The 17,772-nt window shown below is 34.2% G+C and overlaps 1 protein-coding gene across 5 annotated transcripts in view; it reads left to right on the top strand.

Moving 5' to 3' along the window:
* The window catches only part of LOC138942632 (protein eva-1 homolog C), a 159,163-nt gene that overhangs the window by 138,616 nt on the left and 2,775 nt on the right, over nucleotides 1–17,772 (top strand). For 3 of the 5 annotated variants that reach the window (XM_070313015.1, XM_070313025.1, XM_070313004.1), the window contains exons 7-9: nucleotides 13,061–13,315; nucleotides 14,037–14,268; nucleotides 14,423–17,706. In XM_070313015.1, the coding sequence (XP_070169116.1) occupies nucleotides 13,061–13,315; nucleotides 14,037–14,268; nucleotides 14,423–14,651 (716 nt within the window). In that variant the 3' untranslated portion in view covers nucleotides 14,652–17,706. Of the gene's footprint in view, nucleotides 1–13,060; nucleotides 13,316–14,036; nucleotides 14,269–14,422; nucleotides 17,707–17,772 lie in introns of those variants that run through there. The other 2 variants (XR_011448349.1, XM_070313033.1) reach the window with 2 other exon arrangements.

Below are 17,772 nucleotides of genomic sequence, written 5' to 3'. Positions count from 1 at the left end.
AAACACGACATGTTTTCTCTCCAGTTTTCGAAGGTTATTTTGGGTTCCACTTATATATACATGACGCTCGGTCAGTAGCTTTAATGAGGTTCGTCGACGAGCCGTATATAACACGATGTGCTAAGAGACCCTTCGTCTCTCCGTCATTGTTTCCGCGCATAATGACTGCGCCGCGTGTGTCGCTTTGATGCCCGCTTTATATTATCGAAATTGTGTTATCGTTGAGCAAAATGAGCCCGCGCGAACTAACCAATCGGTACTTTGCATCGGGAGAAAGGAATAATTTTTGGTATATAACTTTACGTTTATATGTTACGGATATCGCATTTTGTTCTAATTGTTTCTATATTTTACGTCTTAAAATGTATAATAAACTAGCTTTATATAATAGAATCCACAAAAGTATCTTTTATCTTAAATCTTCAAAACGTGATGTATAATCGATCTTCGTAAATTTTTTCCAAATTTTAATCTGTAGCGTGTAAAAAGTTAAGAGCTATTATCCATTTGTGAGTAAAAAGCTCGCGGCGATGACCAACTTCTTATCAATTTTGGTCAGTATATAAAAATTCGAATAACAGAAAATTGATTTTGATGAAATTACTTTAATTATTGGTGAGAAAAGTAATCTATATTTCGTATATTATTTAGAAGAAGACGAAATATAATATATTACAAAGAACGAAGAGATCTCATCGAACTTATCATCCTCGATCAAGACACGCATCCATCGGTCTCCATCTCCCTCGTTCTCGAGGGAACCACGTGTAAACGCAATCAGATAACGGGGGTCGTGATACACACATTCACTTTGTTCGTTTGGCGTTTCTATTAAGCTGTATAAATTGAAAGAAAGAGGACGAAGATCTTCGTAGAAGACTGAGAGATATGAAATATTGTATTAAAGCCTATCTCATGCGCGAAATCTGTCGAATAGAGTACAATAATATAAATAGCATAAAAAGATCCATGTAAATTCGTTCTTTAAGTGAACAGAGATGCACCAAGAATTACAAACTATTTAGATAATTGTACAATCTAGAAAATAATATTTGCAATAATTTAAGACATTTAGATAATCGATGTTATATGAGTTCTTGCCTTTTGCACATTGAGAAAAATTATTTTATTTTATTTCATTATCTTTTGTTATATTTATTAATTTTCTTATTATCGCGCAAATATTAGCTTAAATATTTTAATAGTAATTTTGTTTTATTACAATCAAACGTTTCGAAACTAAATTATTCCATTTTTTAGCAAGATAATTAAAGCACATGTCGCAATATATTTCTTATTTTTAATATATTTTACGCGTCATTTTTTTTTTTTTTTTTTTTTTTTTTTTTTTTTTTTATGAATTAGTTAGGTTTTCTAACAATAGAAAGGTTAATTTGCAGCCTCCATCTATTCGAGATTAACGCGTGAGTATTCACTAAATTTCAGCGATGCGAGATTCCACTGAACTCGGTCGATTACGCAGAAGGTTTTGCAAGGCCTCTGAATGGAACACGCATCGCGCTATCGGAGCGTATAATTCAAGCTTCTAATTAAAAGCGCTCACACCTGGCTTTCCGCTGGTTCTATCCCGAAACCGTATAATTTTCCCGACCACGTATACGCGAAAGGGCAATATTCGTTAATCGGGTCTTGAATTCTCCAACCCCATTCGAGCGCAAAAGAAATCTCGACTTTACGACACGGGGGCTTTGTGTGTACGTTCCTGAAAACTATCACTGATGCAGAAAGAGAAATGTCGACATAGCTCACCACCGAAAAGCAATATTCCATGCATTCCCGGATGTTATCCAATTCTGTAAGGTCGCCATAATGTTTGTCTTCTCCGTTTCCCTCTTACATAGTTCGTCTATACTTTTCGAAAGAAAATTTTGTGTTATATTTTCGAGATCATCAAATAAATAAAGTATTCTATCGATCAATCTCATACAGAAATTTTTTTATCCTATAATTTATATGCAAGATATGCATGCTGATTCATTTTAACATATTATTGACTTATAACTCTTTAAAATAACTATAATTTGATTTAAAGTCATTAAAAAATATATTGAATATATTTATTCGTATATATAAATTCTTTTATTTGACATTAAGTACTAACTTTCTAATACGAGAAAAATCAAATTTAAAAGCGATTTTAAACAATTGAAAAAATTTAAAATAACATTTTTCCATTTAAAGCATATCAGATATTTCATTTTTGGCATGCTTGTTTATAAAAGTTCGAATTTTTTGGAATGTAAATATTCAGATAAAATATTACGAGTAAAATCGTAACATATATCACTTTTTTTTATATCTATCACAACTACGATATATTAAAAACGTATCGCTCATTTTACGATAGCCCGTATTTATAAGCAGTAGAATCTCCGTCGGGATCGGTTTTTCCTTTGATCAAGATTTCGTCGGGGTCTTTCTACTAGCCGTCGTCTACGCAAAAAGGGTTGAAATGGCGACCGTCCATGGGGAAAAGGTTGCGCATCGCGCCGACGGTGCGGAATATCGGTCGCGCCGGATGTGCATCGACCGAGATTAAAGGTGAAAGGGGATGTCGAACCATCGAGGGGAAAAAAAAAATCTCAGATAAAGTTAACGCTATCTGATGGAAGGGGTGGGAGGGGGGAGGGGGGGGGGAGGCACGATATGTGAGCGATGAAAAACTTGAAAAACTTGTGAACCTGACTTTGCGTCTGGCAGTGTAATCTCTATCTTCGTCTCTCTCTTTCCTTCTCTCCCACTCTTCTCTCTCTCTCTCTCTCTCTCCCCTTCTCCCTCCCTCCCCATTTTCTCTCTCTTTCTCTTTCGTAGTAGGTCAATTTCAGCGTCGATCGCTGTCGACGACACGTTTTACTTCGCCGGCTTTGCGAACTTTATCGAAGGTACCGCGAGTTCTATCGCGCCACTAATTAAAGGTAATGACCGAGTACCTTCGCCTCCTAAAGACATGATTGCATCCTCTCGCTCGTCTATCCTCATCGGGTTAGATCAGAACCGAATTAAAATCCGCGAATGAACCGTTATACGGATACTGCATTGCGCGAAGAAGATTAAGAGGAAAACGGCGATTTAGCCGCAAAATGGAAATCCATTGTAATTCACTGTGTGATGAAATAGTCAATATTCTTTCTCGATATTCATAAAAATACAGAGACTTCAATCGCGCGAGACTGAATTTGGAATTCCAAGCACTTGTTGAGAGGAGAAGAAAAAAAAAACGCTTCGAAATTACAAAAATATACGGATCAGACAAATGTATATAGTAGTAAAACTTTGTGAGAAGAATTTAAAAATGTGCATTGAAGGAACTACCGGAGAGAGAGAGAGAAGATTATATAAATCGTCGTCTGACACATCGAAGAGGAAAAATCTGCTTGAACTTTTCTGTCTTACTTCCTTCAGAATTCTGGCGTGCCATCTAAATTTGACACTTTTCATTCCAACTTGTTCGGGCTCAAGTGGAACAAAATATTCGTAAAGTTCTAGGCACAGACAAGCGGCAATATGTCTCGTAATGTTTCATGATTGATTGGATCGGCGAAATTAATAATTGAATTTTTCCATGCCTGTGAACGATATGCTTAGCGTTATCGAGCGAAAAATAATATCAAAAATCAAGCTGACCTATTCGGCATTCGATAAGCAAATTTGATTCTTTGATACTCGTGCAATTAGACTCAAAAATGTACAAATTGCGTCTTGAAACTTATTAGATGATAGGAAAGTTAATGATTAACGAAATCGTGGGAATGGATCTTGATTGCCGCGGAGAAGATTAATGTTGTTTGTATCTTTTATATATAAACATTCCATGTTCTCCCTCAATAAATAAAATATATTATGTAGTCGCGATCAAAATTATATATATATATATATTAAATGAATATTCTAAGAATGTTGGAATTTATATTTATATTTTATTTTATCAACAAGATGAAACTAACTAAAAATTTTGATATATTTAACACAATTTATTTTCATATATATATTTTTTATCTATCATATATAGCATTATAATAAAATAATATAGTAATAAAATAAAATGGTATAACTTAGAATTTAATTTAATTGAATAAAAATAAGTTTTGATAAAGAAATTTATATAATAATTAAATAATTTCTGTATTTCTTTATATGAATACATATTCAATTTCAGGCAAAAATTATTTTTAAACCGCGAAGTATTTATAAACCGCGCGAGCGTATACTAATATTCGTGAATTAATATGAAGCTGTTTTACTGCACTTGAATCTGCGCTGCACAATATAATTTTATAATACAGCTACTATTAATTGTTCGAAAGCGTTAAAAACAAATTACGTGACATTGACATTACTAATGATTACTTATCTTCAAAATCCGCTGTTACAAGAATACAGCATGATGAACGGAATATTGTGTCTTTTGGTAAATGCGGTGTCACATTTTAGGCGAAGAAATCGTTACAATTGTTCTGTGCCGACACGGACAAATGAGGATCAGCGCATATTTCGTCGTTAGCAAAGATAAGAAACGGCACGTTTCGCGCATTCGGCTACAGCCATTCCCGTACATTTAGCTAGTAAACAATGACAGAACTTAGCGCTGAAATTGGATGGCTTTTAATCGAGTGGAATGTCTGGGGACAATCTTAAGTTATCGTGTTTCGCCGTCGCCTTGACGTAACTAATTAAGTGAATCGTGTTAGCTCACTGTAAAATGGCGTATTCTTTTTCCTCCGGTACGTAATCTGTGTACGAGATTTTATTCAATTTTTCACGTTTCAACTTTAACGTGAAAAATATCTAACAGAATTAAACGAAAGATATTAAATTATTAATTAAAAATATAATAGGGATGGAAATATCACAGTTACTATAATTTTTAATCCACGCCTAAAATTATTATTATTTATTTGTAAACTGCTTTTCTTTTAGTAATAACATCATCATTCGATTTATATATTAATAATATAATATTAATATTATTGACAGCGTGCGATTTTGTCTTTAAAAATGAATGTAATAAATTAGATTATTATATTATTAGTTTCGTGATATATACTATTATTTTGAAAATAATATTTGCAACGTAACACATTACTATGGTAATCAGCATATCCCATCATACGTGTAGCAATCTTACTAACACAAGTTAGACATACCTGAAAATTTAACCGTGCTATTAAACGGCCATTCGGGATGCGATATAACGGTTCTACGTAGTAGATAACGCGTACCGCCGGGATGTCTTCCCATAAAAGCTAGATATTGTATCTGTGGCGGAGATTGACGTTGGAACGTTCTGCCGCGTTTTGTGCAAACGTTGAGTGACATTTCATCAGGAACAGCGCCATTTCCCCGCATTTATAAATGTAAAAAAATTACGACAACATTTTACTTTACTTCTTCTCATTGTACTCCACATCTCTTTATCAATCACTATTTATTATAATTATTATAATAACGTATGTATAGTGTCAATGAAAATTTCGAAGAAATATATTAAATAATTTTACATACACGTAAGATAAAAAAATATATTTTTAGTTTATCTCTTTATATATTTATACTATTATGGAGAGATAAAAGATAAATAAGATGATAACTCTTGTTAAAAGCAATAGAACTAAAGGAAATAGGTCACTATGTCTCATTAAATATCGTTTGTAAGTCTGCATCGGCAAGCTACAACGAGAATGTAATACTGCCCCGTAGGACAAAATCGCTTTAGTAAAAGTTACACAGCTTGATGAGAGCTTTCAGGACAAGCGAAACCTTACTCTCCCTTCTCTTTACATTTTTAACTTGCTAGCCTTCCTCGCACAGACTAACCCACCGCGACCTGTTAATTCCAGCTTTGACTACAGTAAAGATCCTTTCGTACCGGCAAACAAGATAAAATTTGGTTTTATTCTGTTCCTTCCTCTCTTCGTACAAAGCAATCTTAATTTCTTTCATTTTTACCGTTGTGTAAAATGTATTCTACATAGCAATTATTCAACTATCTTTACAATGTGAAGAATATATATTCATTTTTAGAATAGTTTTAAAATAGTTGTAAGATTGCCAGTTATTTTAATGGATTGTGTAGAGAGTTTTAATTACGATAAGCATTATTAATAATAAAAGGAGAACGAATAAAAGTTTTAAGCCAAGATATAATTTTAAGTTTCTTTAAAAGGGTATAAAAATTTTGCAAATGTGCATGAGAGAGAAATGATTTTTACAATCTGTCTTCAATCTGTGTGGATATAATGTACAGAAGTCGTGAAATTATATTTATCCTCTAAAGATATTAAAAACGAGTATAATGGTTGTCTTATATTTTTTTTTTTATTTTTTCAATACTTGTATATTTATTACACAGTATGCCTTATTCGAGATATATGAACGCAAGTATTATAGTAAGATACTTCCATTCAATATGGTGCACAATTTGACATGGTGCACAACGAGACATGATATGTAAATTTTTCGGTGAACGTTATGACATAACGGAGAAATCGTCAACAAAGTCAACAAAGTCATTTAATAAAGTTATACATAGTAGTTGGTAAGTTTCGAGACCGTTCTCTTGCCTACAAACTTGCCTAAAAGCTGTCTATGCGAAAGCAATTATCGAACAACTGTCACGACATCAATATCTACCGGGTGAACTACTTACAAATGAAACTTTTAGTTCGTAAAGAGAAATTGTTGATTCTTGGATCGAGTTCTTATCGCTAATCAACTTTGCAAGTTAACTCGGGCGATGATATTTTCTTCAATTTTAACAGCATATTATATTAACTGCAAGAATTTCTTTTATTTTAATCAAACAATTGTTGTATTTAATATCATACCGTATCTTTAAATGGAAAAAAATATAATTATTGCTTTTCAAACAATCGCGATCAATTAAAAGAAATAAGACGGATTGACAAATGATTTAGTTAAATATTAGATTGAAATATTAGTGAGAGAGAGAGAGTTATTTTATCAATCGAATAAAAATCAAGAAAAAGAAATACGTCACATTTATGACAATTTTGATTCATAAATGACAGCTTTGAAAAAAAATCTTTTTTTTTTCTCTCTCTTTTTCATTGCGTAAAATACTGAATATATTGTAAGCATTTTCGTTTTTCGAATGAACACCCGTAATAAAAAAGTTTAAACTTATCGAGATAAAGATCGAGGTATCTCACAGTAAGTTTCGCAAAGTGTCATTCGCTGACATAGCTTCTTCAGGCAAACGTTGCGACACGATTAATAGCCGCTATTAGTGATTGATGTTGACATTAGTATCAGAACTGGGAGCGATATGACTATTTCATTACGGGTTGCTTCGCCAATGATCGATTCGGAGTCAATATACTGACACTACGGCGAACCATCGAATGTCGATTAGGGATTTCCTGGAATTTTGGTTGACTCGCGCGATGACAGGAGATCCCTGCTTTACGAGCTTAACGCGTATGCGATACTTTATTGCCTCCAAAGTCCGAAGCGTTTTAGTGGTGGATTTTACACCCGCCGTTTTCTATCACATAGATTTACGAGTTGCGCTTTTGATTACTTGATAATGAATTGCTAAGTTTTTTTTCTCAAAGCCGCGATTAATTAATTCAGCTGTACGTATCTGTGTCTCGATGAAATAATTTATTCATGAAACGTAATTAGAATTAATTCGAGAGTAACTTATCTTTTAAACCGACAAAATAATCAATATTCGGGAAACCAACATTTGATTATTTTTCTTTATATACATATATGTGAGTACAAAATTAAGTATTCATATAATCCTAACTGAATATGGGTCATTGTTGTTAATGATTTATTAATGATATATATTTTTTATAATTATTATATAATGTCATTGTTTAAAATGTTTTACGAATCATATATTAATTTAATTGGCAAAGATTTTCTATTATTTAGATTTATAGAAGAAGAATAAAAATTTCAATATTATTTCTTTAATTATTTTTCGAGAATTTAAAGTTGTATATATGTATGTGTGTCTCTCGATGAAATAATTTATTTATGAAACGTAATTGGGACATTAATTTAGAACATTAATTGAGCTGTATGTTAATTTACTTGGCAACGATTTTTTGATTATTTAAATGTATACAAGCGAGATAGAAGTTTCAGTATTATTACTTTAATTATTCTTTGAGAATTTAAAGTTGATTATATGTAACAATCTTTCTCTTTTAAATTTTCTTCAAGTAAAATACTAAAATATATGAGAAGCGTTACGGTGCTATATGTATTGTAAGGCAGGTCCGAAATTGCATATAGCGTATTACACCTATATATTACAGGTGTCGTAAAATGCTCGCTCTTTTCACGACGTGTGCGAAACAGGTGGCAGTGCAGACCGGGCGCGTGATTTTTCTTTCAGTCACAGTGTACGTAGTTCGCGCGCGACTCGCGACTCCGCGGATGCGAGCAATAATTTCACCGCAGCTCCGAGACGTAGTTCGCGTTGGCGGGAGTGCAGAACACTTTTTACGGCACAACTGAAATTATTTTACCGTGGAATAAAAATGTTTACGCAATAAAAAAAGCAACGATACATTCACGTTCTCTATTTCGTTCACGATAACTTTTCGGCTTTGTCACGTTTCGTTCGTCCGTCCGTTTCGGAATTCTAGGTAAAATACTTTTTTTTTTTTTGCTTCCTCTTTTTTTAATAATGGATGCGTTATTAACGCGTTTCACTGCTCGAGTGCGCGAATATCTAATTTTGCGCGCGAAACGAAATTGCGTTTTGCAATTTCGGGAGATTATTTACAGCGGGGAGATAATTGAGTATTGTTTTCAAATATGTTTTTCAACGTGATTTGCTCGCAGGGTCATTCTAATATACCTAGATAATTTGATACTCGTTGTTTCAGCGCTGTTATAATAAACAAATTAATTTCTGTTGATAATACCGGCTCTTCCGTGTATGTAGATTACGTCGTTTTACGTCGCAACAAGCGCAATGTGTTTGCGATATCGAATAATATTGTGATGCGCCATTGTGAATATAAATTTTTGATCGTCTTGTTGTGACAAAAATAATTTTTAGCGACAAACCGAAAATAGTTTATTTATTCAGTTAATTAAAAAAAAAAAGAGTGATTTTATTTTTGGTAGAATATGCTTACGCGCGTTAAAAACAGCCGAGAGAAACATCCGACTGCATATGTACCATATGTATATACCGCTATACGCGCGTTGCATACTTTATGAAAAATAAAATGTGAAATGCACGATACTGAAATTAAACTTTCATGGACGATCGATTGCTATCTCGAGCGACGCACTGATATCGCCCCGATACTCCTATAATTCAACCAACGCTTAAAATTAGTCCGCTACCGTTCTCGTACCGCTTCCTCTCGTGCAATATTTTTTACACTCCGTTTAAGCATACGAATTTGCATTTACCGTTAATATTTTTAGCCCGCATATCTTATGAAATTCATCTAATCTTTATTTCACTATATATACGACAGAGCTTTAAATTCTAGAAAAATATATCACTTCGATATTAATTTTATTATACATAAAATCGATAATAGTTACTATAATTGTATTTATATTATTGTATTCGATTAACGAGTAAAAATTGATACTCGTTGTTATGATATTAAACAACATTTTTTAAGTTTGAAATTGTAACGAAAATTCGTATTATTCTATTAAACTCGTTATCATTAGATGCTCAAAGAGCATCTGCTCGCAGAATCGCGATCCTTTTTCCATGAATATTAATCCTAAATTTGTAATTTAGTTTCCTTTGACGGCATAATTACTCAACACCGACTGATTTCATATCCATATTACTTGCTACAAGACGCAAACAGAATTACGTAACTCTATGTTTGAAGACTCACGTCAGACGCAGCTATTATCTGGCCGGCTGAGTAAATTCATCAAAAGACGCATGGTGGAAACTTGCAATGTAATAGGATAATCAATACTTTGTGTATCTCTAGTGAAATATTTTTTACGGAAAAATATATAAGAAAGTACTTGAAAAATAAATATAATTTCCATATCGATTCCTAATTTGAATTCCTAATCAACATTTTAAAAAATGCTCCATATATAAAGTGAACTATTACATATTCTACTAAACTCTATCTTTGCATTTCTTATCTTAATCAGATTTCATTAAATATGCAATTGAAGATATTATATTACTATAATTGAATACATTCTTGTAAAGATGTTCTCTAATAGTTTGCACATATTTAAAACGAAACATTGCATTTTTATGTATGTATTGAACGGAAAATTCATACTCTTTTTTTCGGTCTTTATCTATTAGCAAAAAACAGGACAAACTTTCCGTTCAACCCAATATTTAGTTACAACGCGCGCGTCACACGATTGATACATCGCAATATTAAACTCATTGTATCTTCTTCTATTTCTTAGCCCATGCTAATGACTTTTTTATTTTAAAAGAAAGAGAGAATATATTTATTATAATAACATATTAAAATAATTTCACAATTAAATTCGCTATATAAATTTTATAAACAGATATAATTTGTCCGTAAATGGGAAAAGAAAAATGGTGCTACAGGATAGCAGCGAAATTCCGCGACATCGAATTTCATCATCGGCTAATTGTAAGCATTCCCAAGTCACTAATTAGAAAACTAGGAACTGCGAACGTTATCTCGCTTGGGAGAGATAGCAGTCTTGGTGGAACAACCTGGAAGAACTAGGACCGTATTGTTTGAATTATGATGTAAATAACTCGAAGCTAAGACATTACTAAGCCCCCCCGATAAAACGGAAACTTCCCAATGAACGTACTAATTTCGTTCTATTTAATATACAGGATATCACCAACTAGTGGATGCGCGTTGCGAAAATATGCTAAATAATACAATGGAGAATATAAAATTAAAAAATCCTTACTCTAATTCGGTCTTTTAGCTCAAATTTTAGGATAAATAATTTTTACACGAATAATTTTTATACAAATTTTACGAAATAATTTTTATACAAATGACTTTAATAAGTATGTGTCTCAGCATTTGCAATATGCTGATTCTTTCTTTATTTTTATCGCGTCAGCGAAACTGCTTCGCGAGACCCGAGTAATTCATCATCTTCAAGTCTGCTTGGATCAGTCGTTTTATAACGAAGCGTATCGTGCGTGGTTCTAGAGAACAGAACAAGGTAGTAAGCGAGATTAAAAATTTCTCCTTAATCTCTTGAATTTATTTATAGACTTAATTTTTATGTTAATATTTAGCAATTTTATAGCGTTTAAAGGGATTATGTGACTTTTTTTCTTTTTCTTTTAATAAATATTTTAAAGATATTAAAACTTGAGTGTCGCTGAAATTTTGCATATATACGTACTCTTGTAATATTTTAATATTTCGAAAGAATTGTAGTTGAATTAAATCACGCGTAGTCAACTACGTACGATCTGTGCATCGAATACTTTTGTCAATTCTCGACAACGCAAAGACACGAACTGCTTCATTCGTATATCTTACTCCAGTCCTACATTTCTATTTTCTATTGGCATTTGGAGACGCTGCGCAGAATTCTTTCCTGAAAAATAACCCGCGCGAAAAGTAAGTCGGAAAACCGGGAAACGTACCCGCGGATAGAATGTGCCATTTAAGTTCCGCGATCCATGAAGAGACACAAGGAGAACGACTTGTCGCGAGTTTCTCGGGACTTTTTTTACGTTCTTTAGACTCCGGTCGATAAATGTAACAAAGATCATGAATTTTAACGACAATTGAGTGACTAATCCTGTTCCTTAAATCGCAATCCTCGCTAAAACAATGATACTCTGGGTGACGAGAGACTTGTGCCGGACAGCTCCTATGATTTATTCGGTAGAGACTATTAGGGGACGTTACGATGTGATCAATCATTCTCGCCGTGGAAGTTTGCTGGAAAAACTTATTTGCATTATGCATATCGGATCGCGCAAAATGTACATTTACTAGAACAAAGCATCGTGTAAGAGAACTCTCTGTTACATTCTTTTAATTCTATCTAACTTTTAATGTTACAAAACTGCGTTAAGTAAATATTATTTTCTTTGAAAAACCTTAATTAATAATATTTTAATAATATTAATTAACTTGTTTTAGGAGCATGATTTGCTAATATAAGATTAGCGAATTTATATAGCTGCAAAATGCTAAAATTTAGATTACTATTATTAGATTTACAAAATAAAAATTGTATTCCCCTTTAAAACTATTGGAAGCGAACCATTTTCACGTTATAAATTTATGTAATTATAACTGTAGAATATACTGTTATATCGTGCAATGTTTGTTTATTTCAACATTTATTTTTCATTTTCGATATAGACAGCTGTACGCCATGCATATTTTGCTTCAAAAAATAATATTGCATTTGATGAAAGATTAATAGTATTTTTCGTTGTGAATAACACGGTGGTTAATCATTTTTTTTTATCGATAGATTTCTTGTAGTAAATATCTATATAATATATATCTTGTATTCTAAAATGCAAAAAATTATACATCGTCGTATCATATACATATATATATATATAATTTATTTCGTATAAAATTCTTCTAAAAGTCTCTAAACTGTAAAATTTTGCGATATATCTAACACAATACTTGTTTGAGGTGTCATTACTGATTTAATGATATGTAATGTTTTATTCTTTACGAGACACTTTCCTACATCTGTCATCTACATCTGTAAATTTGCTACATAATTTAAACAGATTTCACTTTAACGCTTTTATTCTCGAATTCCGGCATTGAATTCAATATAATTTCTGCGAGTCTAAATGTCGATACTATATATATATATATATATATATATATATATATATATAAAAAAAAAATCTTGGCTTTTTCGAGAGACAGAATGAAAACGCCAAGTTTGAAGATTCTTTCTCTCATATGTATATGTAGTATCGAAAATTGAATTCGGCCAGATTATAATGTTTCCAATGCCTGCTCTCTCAAAGTCTCATGCAATCGCAAACTCTCGTTCCCACCCTCTCCTCATGTGTGCCGTTTGAATACGTTTTGTTTTCTCGCGTGCACAGTGGACGCGCGGTTGAACATGTTAAAATCGCTCGGTATCGGGGCGAAACATTTACCCTTATCGCCTTTACCGCCCACGGTTATCCAGGGGGTTGCAATGGCGAGCGACAACGGGGTTGGTAATGCCGCAACCACGCCGGGCGCCGTCGGCGCATCCGGAAACTGCACTACCGTCGTCTACGCGTTTCCGGAAGAGGAGGATCGCCTAGTGGTGGGATACCTCAATGAATGGATCAATGCATATTCCTTCATCACGAGTGAGTACACTATCGGTTGGTCGTTGTATTTTCAGCTGGTAAAGTATGCCGTTGCAAATCAACCTCGATTTATGCCAGGGTTGGATACGACAGGGTAGTTCGTTCCACGAGCGAGGTTGGCGACTGATATTTTAACTGTCTGAGCAGCGTGAAAAAAAGAAGGGATCATTTTTGCTTATGCACGGATTGATATCGAAATTAGTTCAATTTTAAATGTCGAAAGTATGGAGATGTATATTTTTTAATTTTAAACTATCAAGAATGGTATAAAACTATTTTTCTCTATACTTATTGTATTCAAACTTGAACTAAAGTTGATTTTGATCGATTTGTATTTTAGTCTTTCGATTTTCGAAAACATGTAAAGAGTCATGTTGAAATGATAATTATTGATTCCTGTTTGGTAAATATATGCATTGTGTGTTTGGCATTGTTTCTAGTAATAATAGGTAGCGTAGCATGTTAGTCGAATTTTACTTTTAATTCACAATTTCGAGCTTTCTTTGAATGTCGCGTCACGCTTATCTGTATACATAAACATCATATAGATCTACAAATTGGATAAAAACAAACTCACGAATAAAAGCTATAATTGATATTTATATTTTTGTTTTTTTTTTTTCCATTATAACCATGATGCTTGAATCTGCTTTTCGATATTTTACGGGGAATAAAAACCAGAAAGAAAATTTAACGTGTACGTTTAACATGATGCCTGCAGACAACCAAGAAAAGTTTTACCTCTACATTATCATATCGGTCAGCGCCGGTATCTTGCTCTTTCTGGGACTGGTTATTGGCCGCCTGTTAGTCAGCCGGCATCGCGCCAAGAGGGATGCAAAGTTCCATGCGAATAACGAAACTCTTCCAAATGGATTCACCGACGATATTTCCGAAATTGATGCGGATATCGATCTTACCACACCGGTCGCAGTACCAATGCAAGACGCAAGGTAATTTTTTTTTAACACGAAAAAAAATTGAATTTTTTTATTGATCGCGTTTTTTTTTTTTTTATTTTATCCTTGATAATGTGAATAAAGCATCGAATATTTTATCACAATTTTGTCTCTCTCTTAACTCTCGATTATGCGTTATCTCTTGTAGATTGTCCGAAACTCAGTTGGCCGAGAGGCTTCACGGCGAACGTTATTATGCCGATACAAGAATACCTCTGTCGCCGACGAGCATCCACGTCGCGTCGGTGCCTCATGCGACCAACACGGGGATGCGGGTCGATCTTGGAAATCACATGGTTGGCACGGATAATCTTCACACGATCCTACGCGCGGAGAATCCCAGGAGCCTCAATAGCAAAAGCTATTACTACGGCTGACAAGAGGAAAGGGTTGTCCCGCGCGAGGGACGACCCCCGTCCTTGAGCCCAGTACCGGAAGTAAGCACGCGAAAATATTGCTTTTAAATTTGACGAAACGGGAAGACGCGCGGGACTTACGGCAGAGGCTTGCTCGTCGCTTACACCGAGCCGCTGTAAATTATGTTGAACACGAAGAAAATTGTGCCATTTATATCGCACCCCGAATTACGGTGAATAGTGACAGTGCAATCGCAGATTTGTCGGACTGACTTTAACGACAAGCACCTACTGGGAGATGTTAAAACAGACTTACACACTGTGGATTTTTGTATGTCTGCAAAAGTGTCGTCCATTTTTCGGGATTTGCGCGAAAGTTCTCGAGAAGTGTATAATCTATCGTCGGCAAGGGGAGAATCATATAATCACGACATTGTTTTGCTGCAATATTGCAACGAGAACGTGTAGAGATACGTTAAAAAAATCGACTTATAAATGTGTATAAATAAGAATGCTCGAGCGAGGAGAGAAGGAGAAGGTTTTCCGGATAAAATTGGAATAGTTTTAAGGACTATCGCAAGCATTTATGTTATATTTATCCATTTAATCGTCCACGACAGAGAAAAAATGATCTCTATTATGCAAGCAAACACGTGACAGGACTCAAATTCGAATCTGGTCATTCTTCCGAATACGAATTAACATACGAGTACCAAGAAAGTAGACGTGTATTACTGATAATATTTATTTCTTGGGTTACTAAGCTGTCGATGGATTTTTAAGTTTCATTTTTTAATATAGATAGAGACATATCTTGCGGAGACTGTGTTACCGACCTTGAGACTCGTCGATTGAACGATCTACTCTCACTGTATATCTTGTATTTACTGTATATTTGACTGTTATACCCTCGGCAGAATCTCGCTGAACGAAATGAGTTTTATAAAGCGTATCGACAATTGGCCGGTAACGTTTTTGCCGACTTCTGGAATCTTTGATTTGCGCAACCTAGGTTTCTGGTGACCAGCAGTGAGTCAGTGAAAGAAATCACTGGGTCAGGCATTCACCTCGAGAATGTCGACAATATGGAAAGTAATATTGATGTATTTATGAGTAATATTTTATATATAATTTTGTCAAACGAGATTTGCGTCAGAGCAAACAGTTTCCTTGTGTGAAATCTATAACGCGACCTTGTTAAAAAAAAACAAAAACAAAAAAAAACAAAAAAACAAGACCTAATATTAATCGAGGTTCTTTAAATCGATCACTACTCGTGCGCCAGCTGGAAGTTATCGACCAGTACGACTGTAGGAACAGCGGCCGCACGTAATCACGCCCACACTCAAGAAAAATCTCTCAACGAACTTACAGCGGTTTTGTATACCGAAGCTACGCTGCCATAGTCGCGAGACGATTTTTATAGAAATTGGTACGTATGTATGTATTATATATATCACGCTGTAAATAGGATCGTGTGATGTAATTATATGGATAAGTAAGCGAGAGGGACGAGCGTAATAAGACTTAAATAGAAACGGTCGGAGATTGTAACTGAGGGTCGCCCTTTGTGCCATACAATCGATTTTGCAATCGTCCGAGAATGCGGGAGAGAGCGCACGCCTCTCTGTCGAGCTTGCGGAAATTCTCCCTCGCGGACGATCGCGGATAAGGAGATTAGTAATAATATAAGCAGAGTTCGGATTTTTCTTCCCATGTAAAATGGTGCGTGGATTTCGACCAGCGATGCGCAATCTTGTTCGTCACGTGTCATCTTTCTCAACAACTAGCACAACAGCCGTTGATCGCAAAATTTGTATAAGAATGATAATCGAGTCACACATCATTTAGTGAAATCGAAATATTGCGAAGAAGTCGATGCATCAATAAATTCATATGGCAAATCGCGCGCGCGCGCGATGAATCTCAGATCTCGGAAATTTATTTGTCGAATTGAATGCAACTTAAAAATATTCGCATATTTTTTAAAGAAAGCTCAATAGATCTTCTCCTTTTAGAAACATTGAATTTTAATTTTTTCAGAGCATATTCTGATTTTATCGAGCACGATAATGTAATTTATCTACTTTCTCGTAGAAAAATGAATCGAAATCCTGCGTGAGAAGATATTATGATAGATTGCGTATCCACGGAACTGCTGTTGTTCTTTCTATCATTAGCCACGTTAATGTAATTTCGCTCAACTGCCCGTAGTGTACAACAAATCCGAGCTCCAGTAAACCTCCCTCCCCCTTTCGTTCTCGTTGTTTGTACGTCGTTCGGTAAGTCGTAATCCCCCGAACTCACACACAGTCGTCGTTATGACAAATCGATCTCGCGGGTACCCGGCGACGCGGAGTCGCATTTTCGACATATCAGCGAGATCGTTAACGTAATAACGCCCACACTGATCGTTATCTTTAAGGGCTAAGCCATCAATTAGGTGATACGTCGAGGTCGTATGAACATCGCGAATGCCATATAATTTGACACATCTCGCACGAGGAGCGCGATCATCGGCAACGTATATCATTCTCAGCGATTGATTTTTCACAACCGAGGCAAAATACACGTGCGAATCTCACTAAGCTCGTGCGAGAAAATTAAACATATTTTTACCTGTGTAGATTTTCGCATGATATCTACAGCAATTTTGATATACGACTGGTATTTTTTTTTTAATTTTTTTTTTTGCATTTCTTGAAATCTTTTGTGGTGTGAGAAAGTTGTTAAAGAATCCCATTACACAATACTACAAGGCAGATGGCCCCATGTCATTGTGTCGGGCATTCTTTTCTTTTAAATTTGGTTTCTTTATGGACAGCGCTTGTATAAGCGCTAAATGAGCGGATCAATTATTTTGAAGACTGTATTGGGGGCATTGAAGAAATTTATTTTGTTCCACAAAATAAGAATTGATTTTTTATATACTCCACGTATACAATTTTTTAATCTCAAAGTTCTATTTTATAATTCTATTTATTTTAAATAAATCTCCATTGCAATTACGTTTAGCGAAATTTGTAAAAAATATATTGAAGAAATTAACTTGTGTTTATTTTAATATATATATATATATATATATATATATATATATATATATATATATATATATACAGTATGTTTATAATTTATTATCTGA

The sequence above is a fragment of the Polyergus mexicanus genome, unplaced genomic scaffold (genome assembly GCF_030449975.1).
Source record: "Polyergus mexicanus isolate NDT 795.1 unplaced genomic scaffold, iyPolMexi1.0 SCAF_2, whole genome shotgun sequence".
Lineage (NCBI taxonomy): Eukaryota > Metazoa > Arthropoda > Insecta > Hymenoptera > Formicidae > Polyergus > Polyergus mexicanus.
This window is presented reverse-complemented; position numbering and strand designations above follow the sequence as displayed.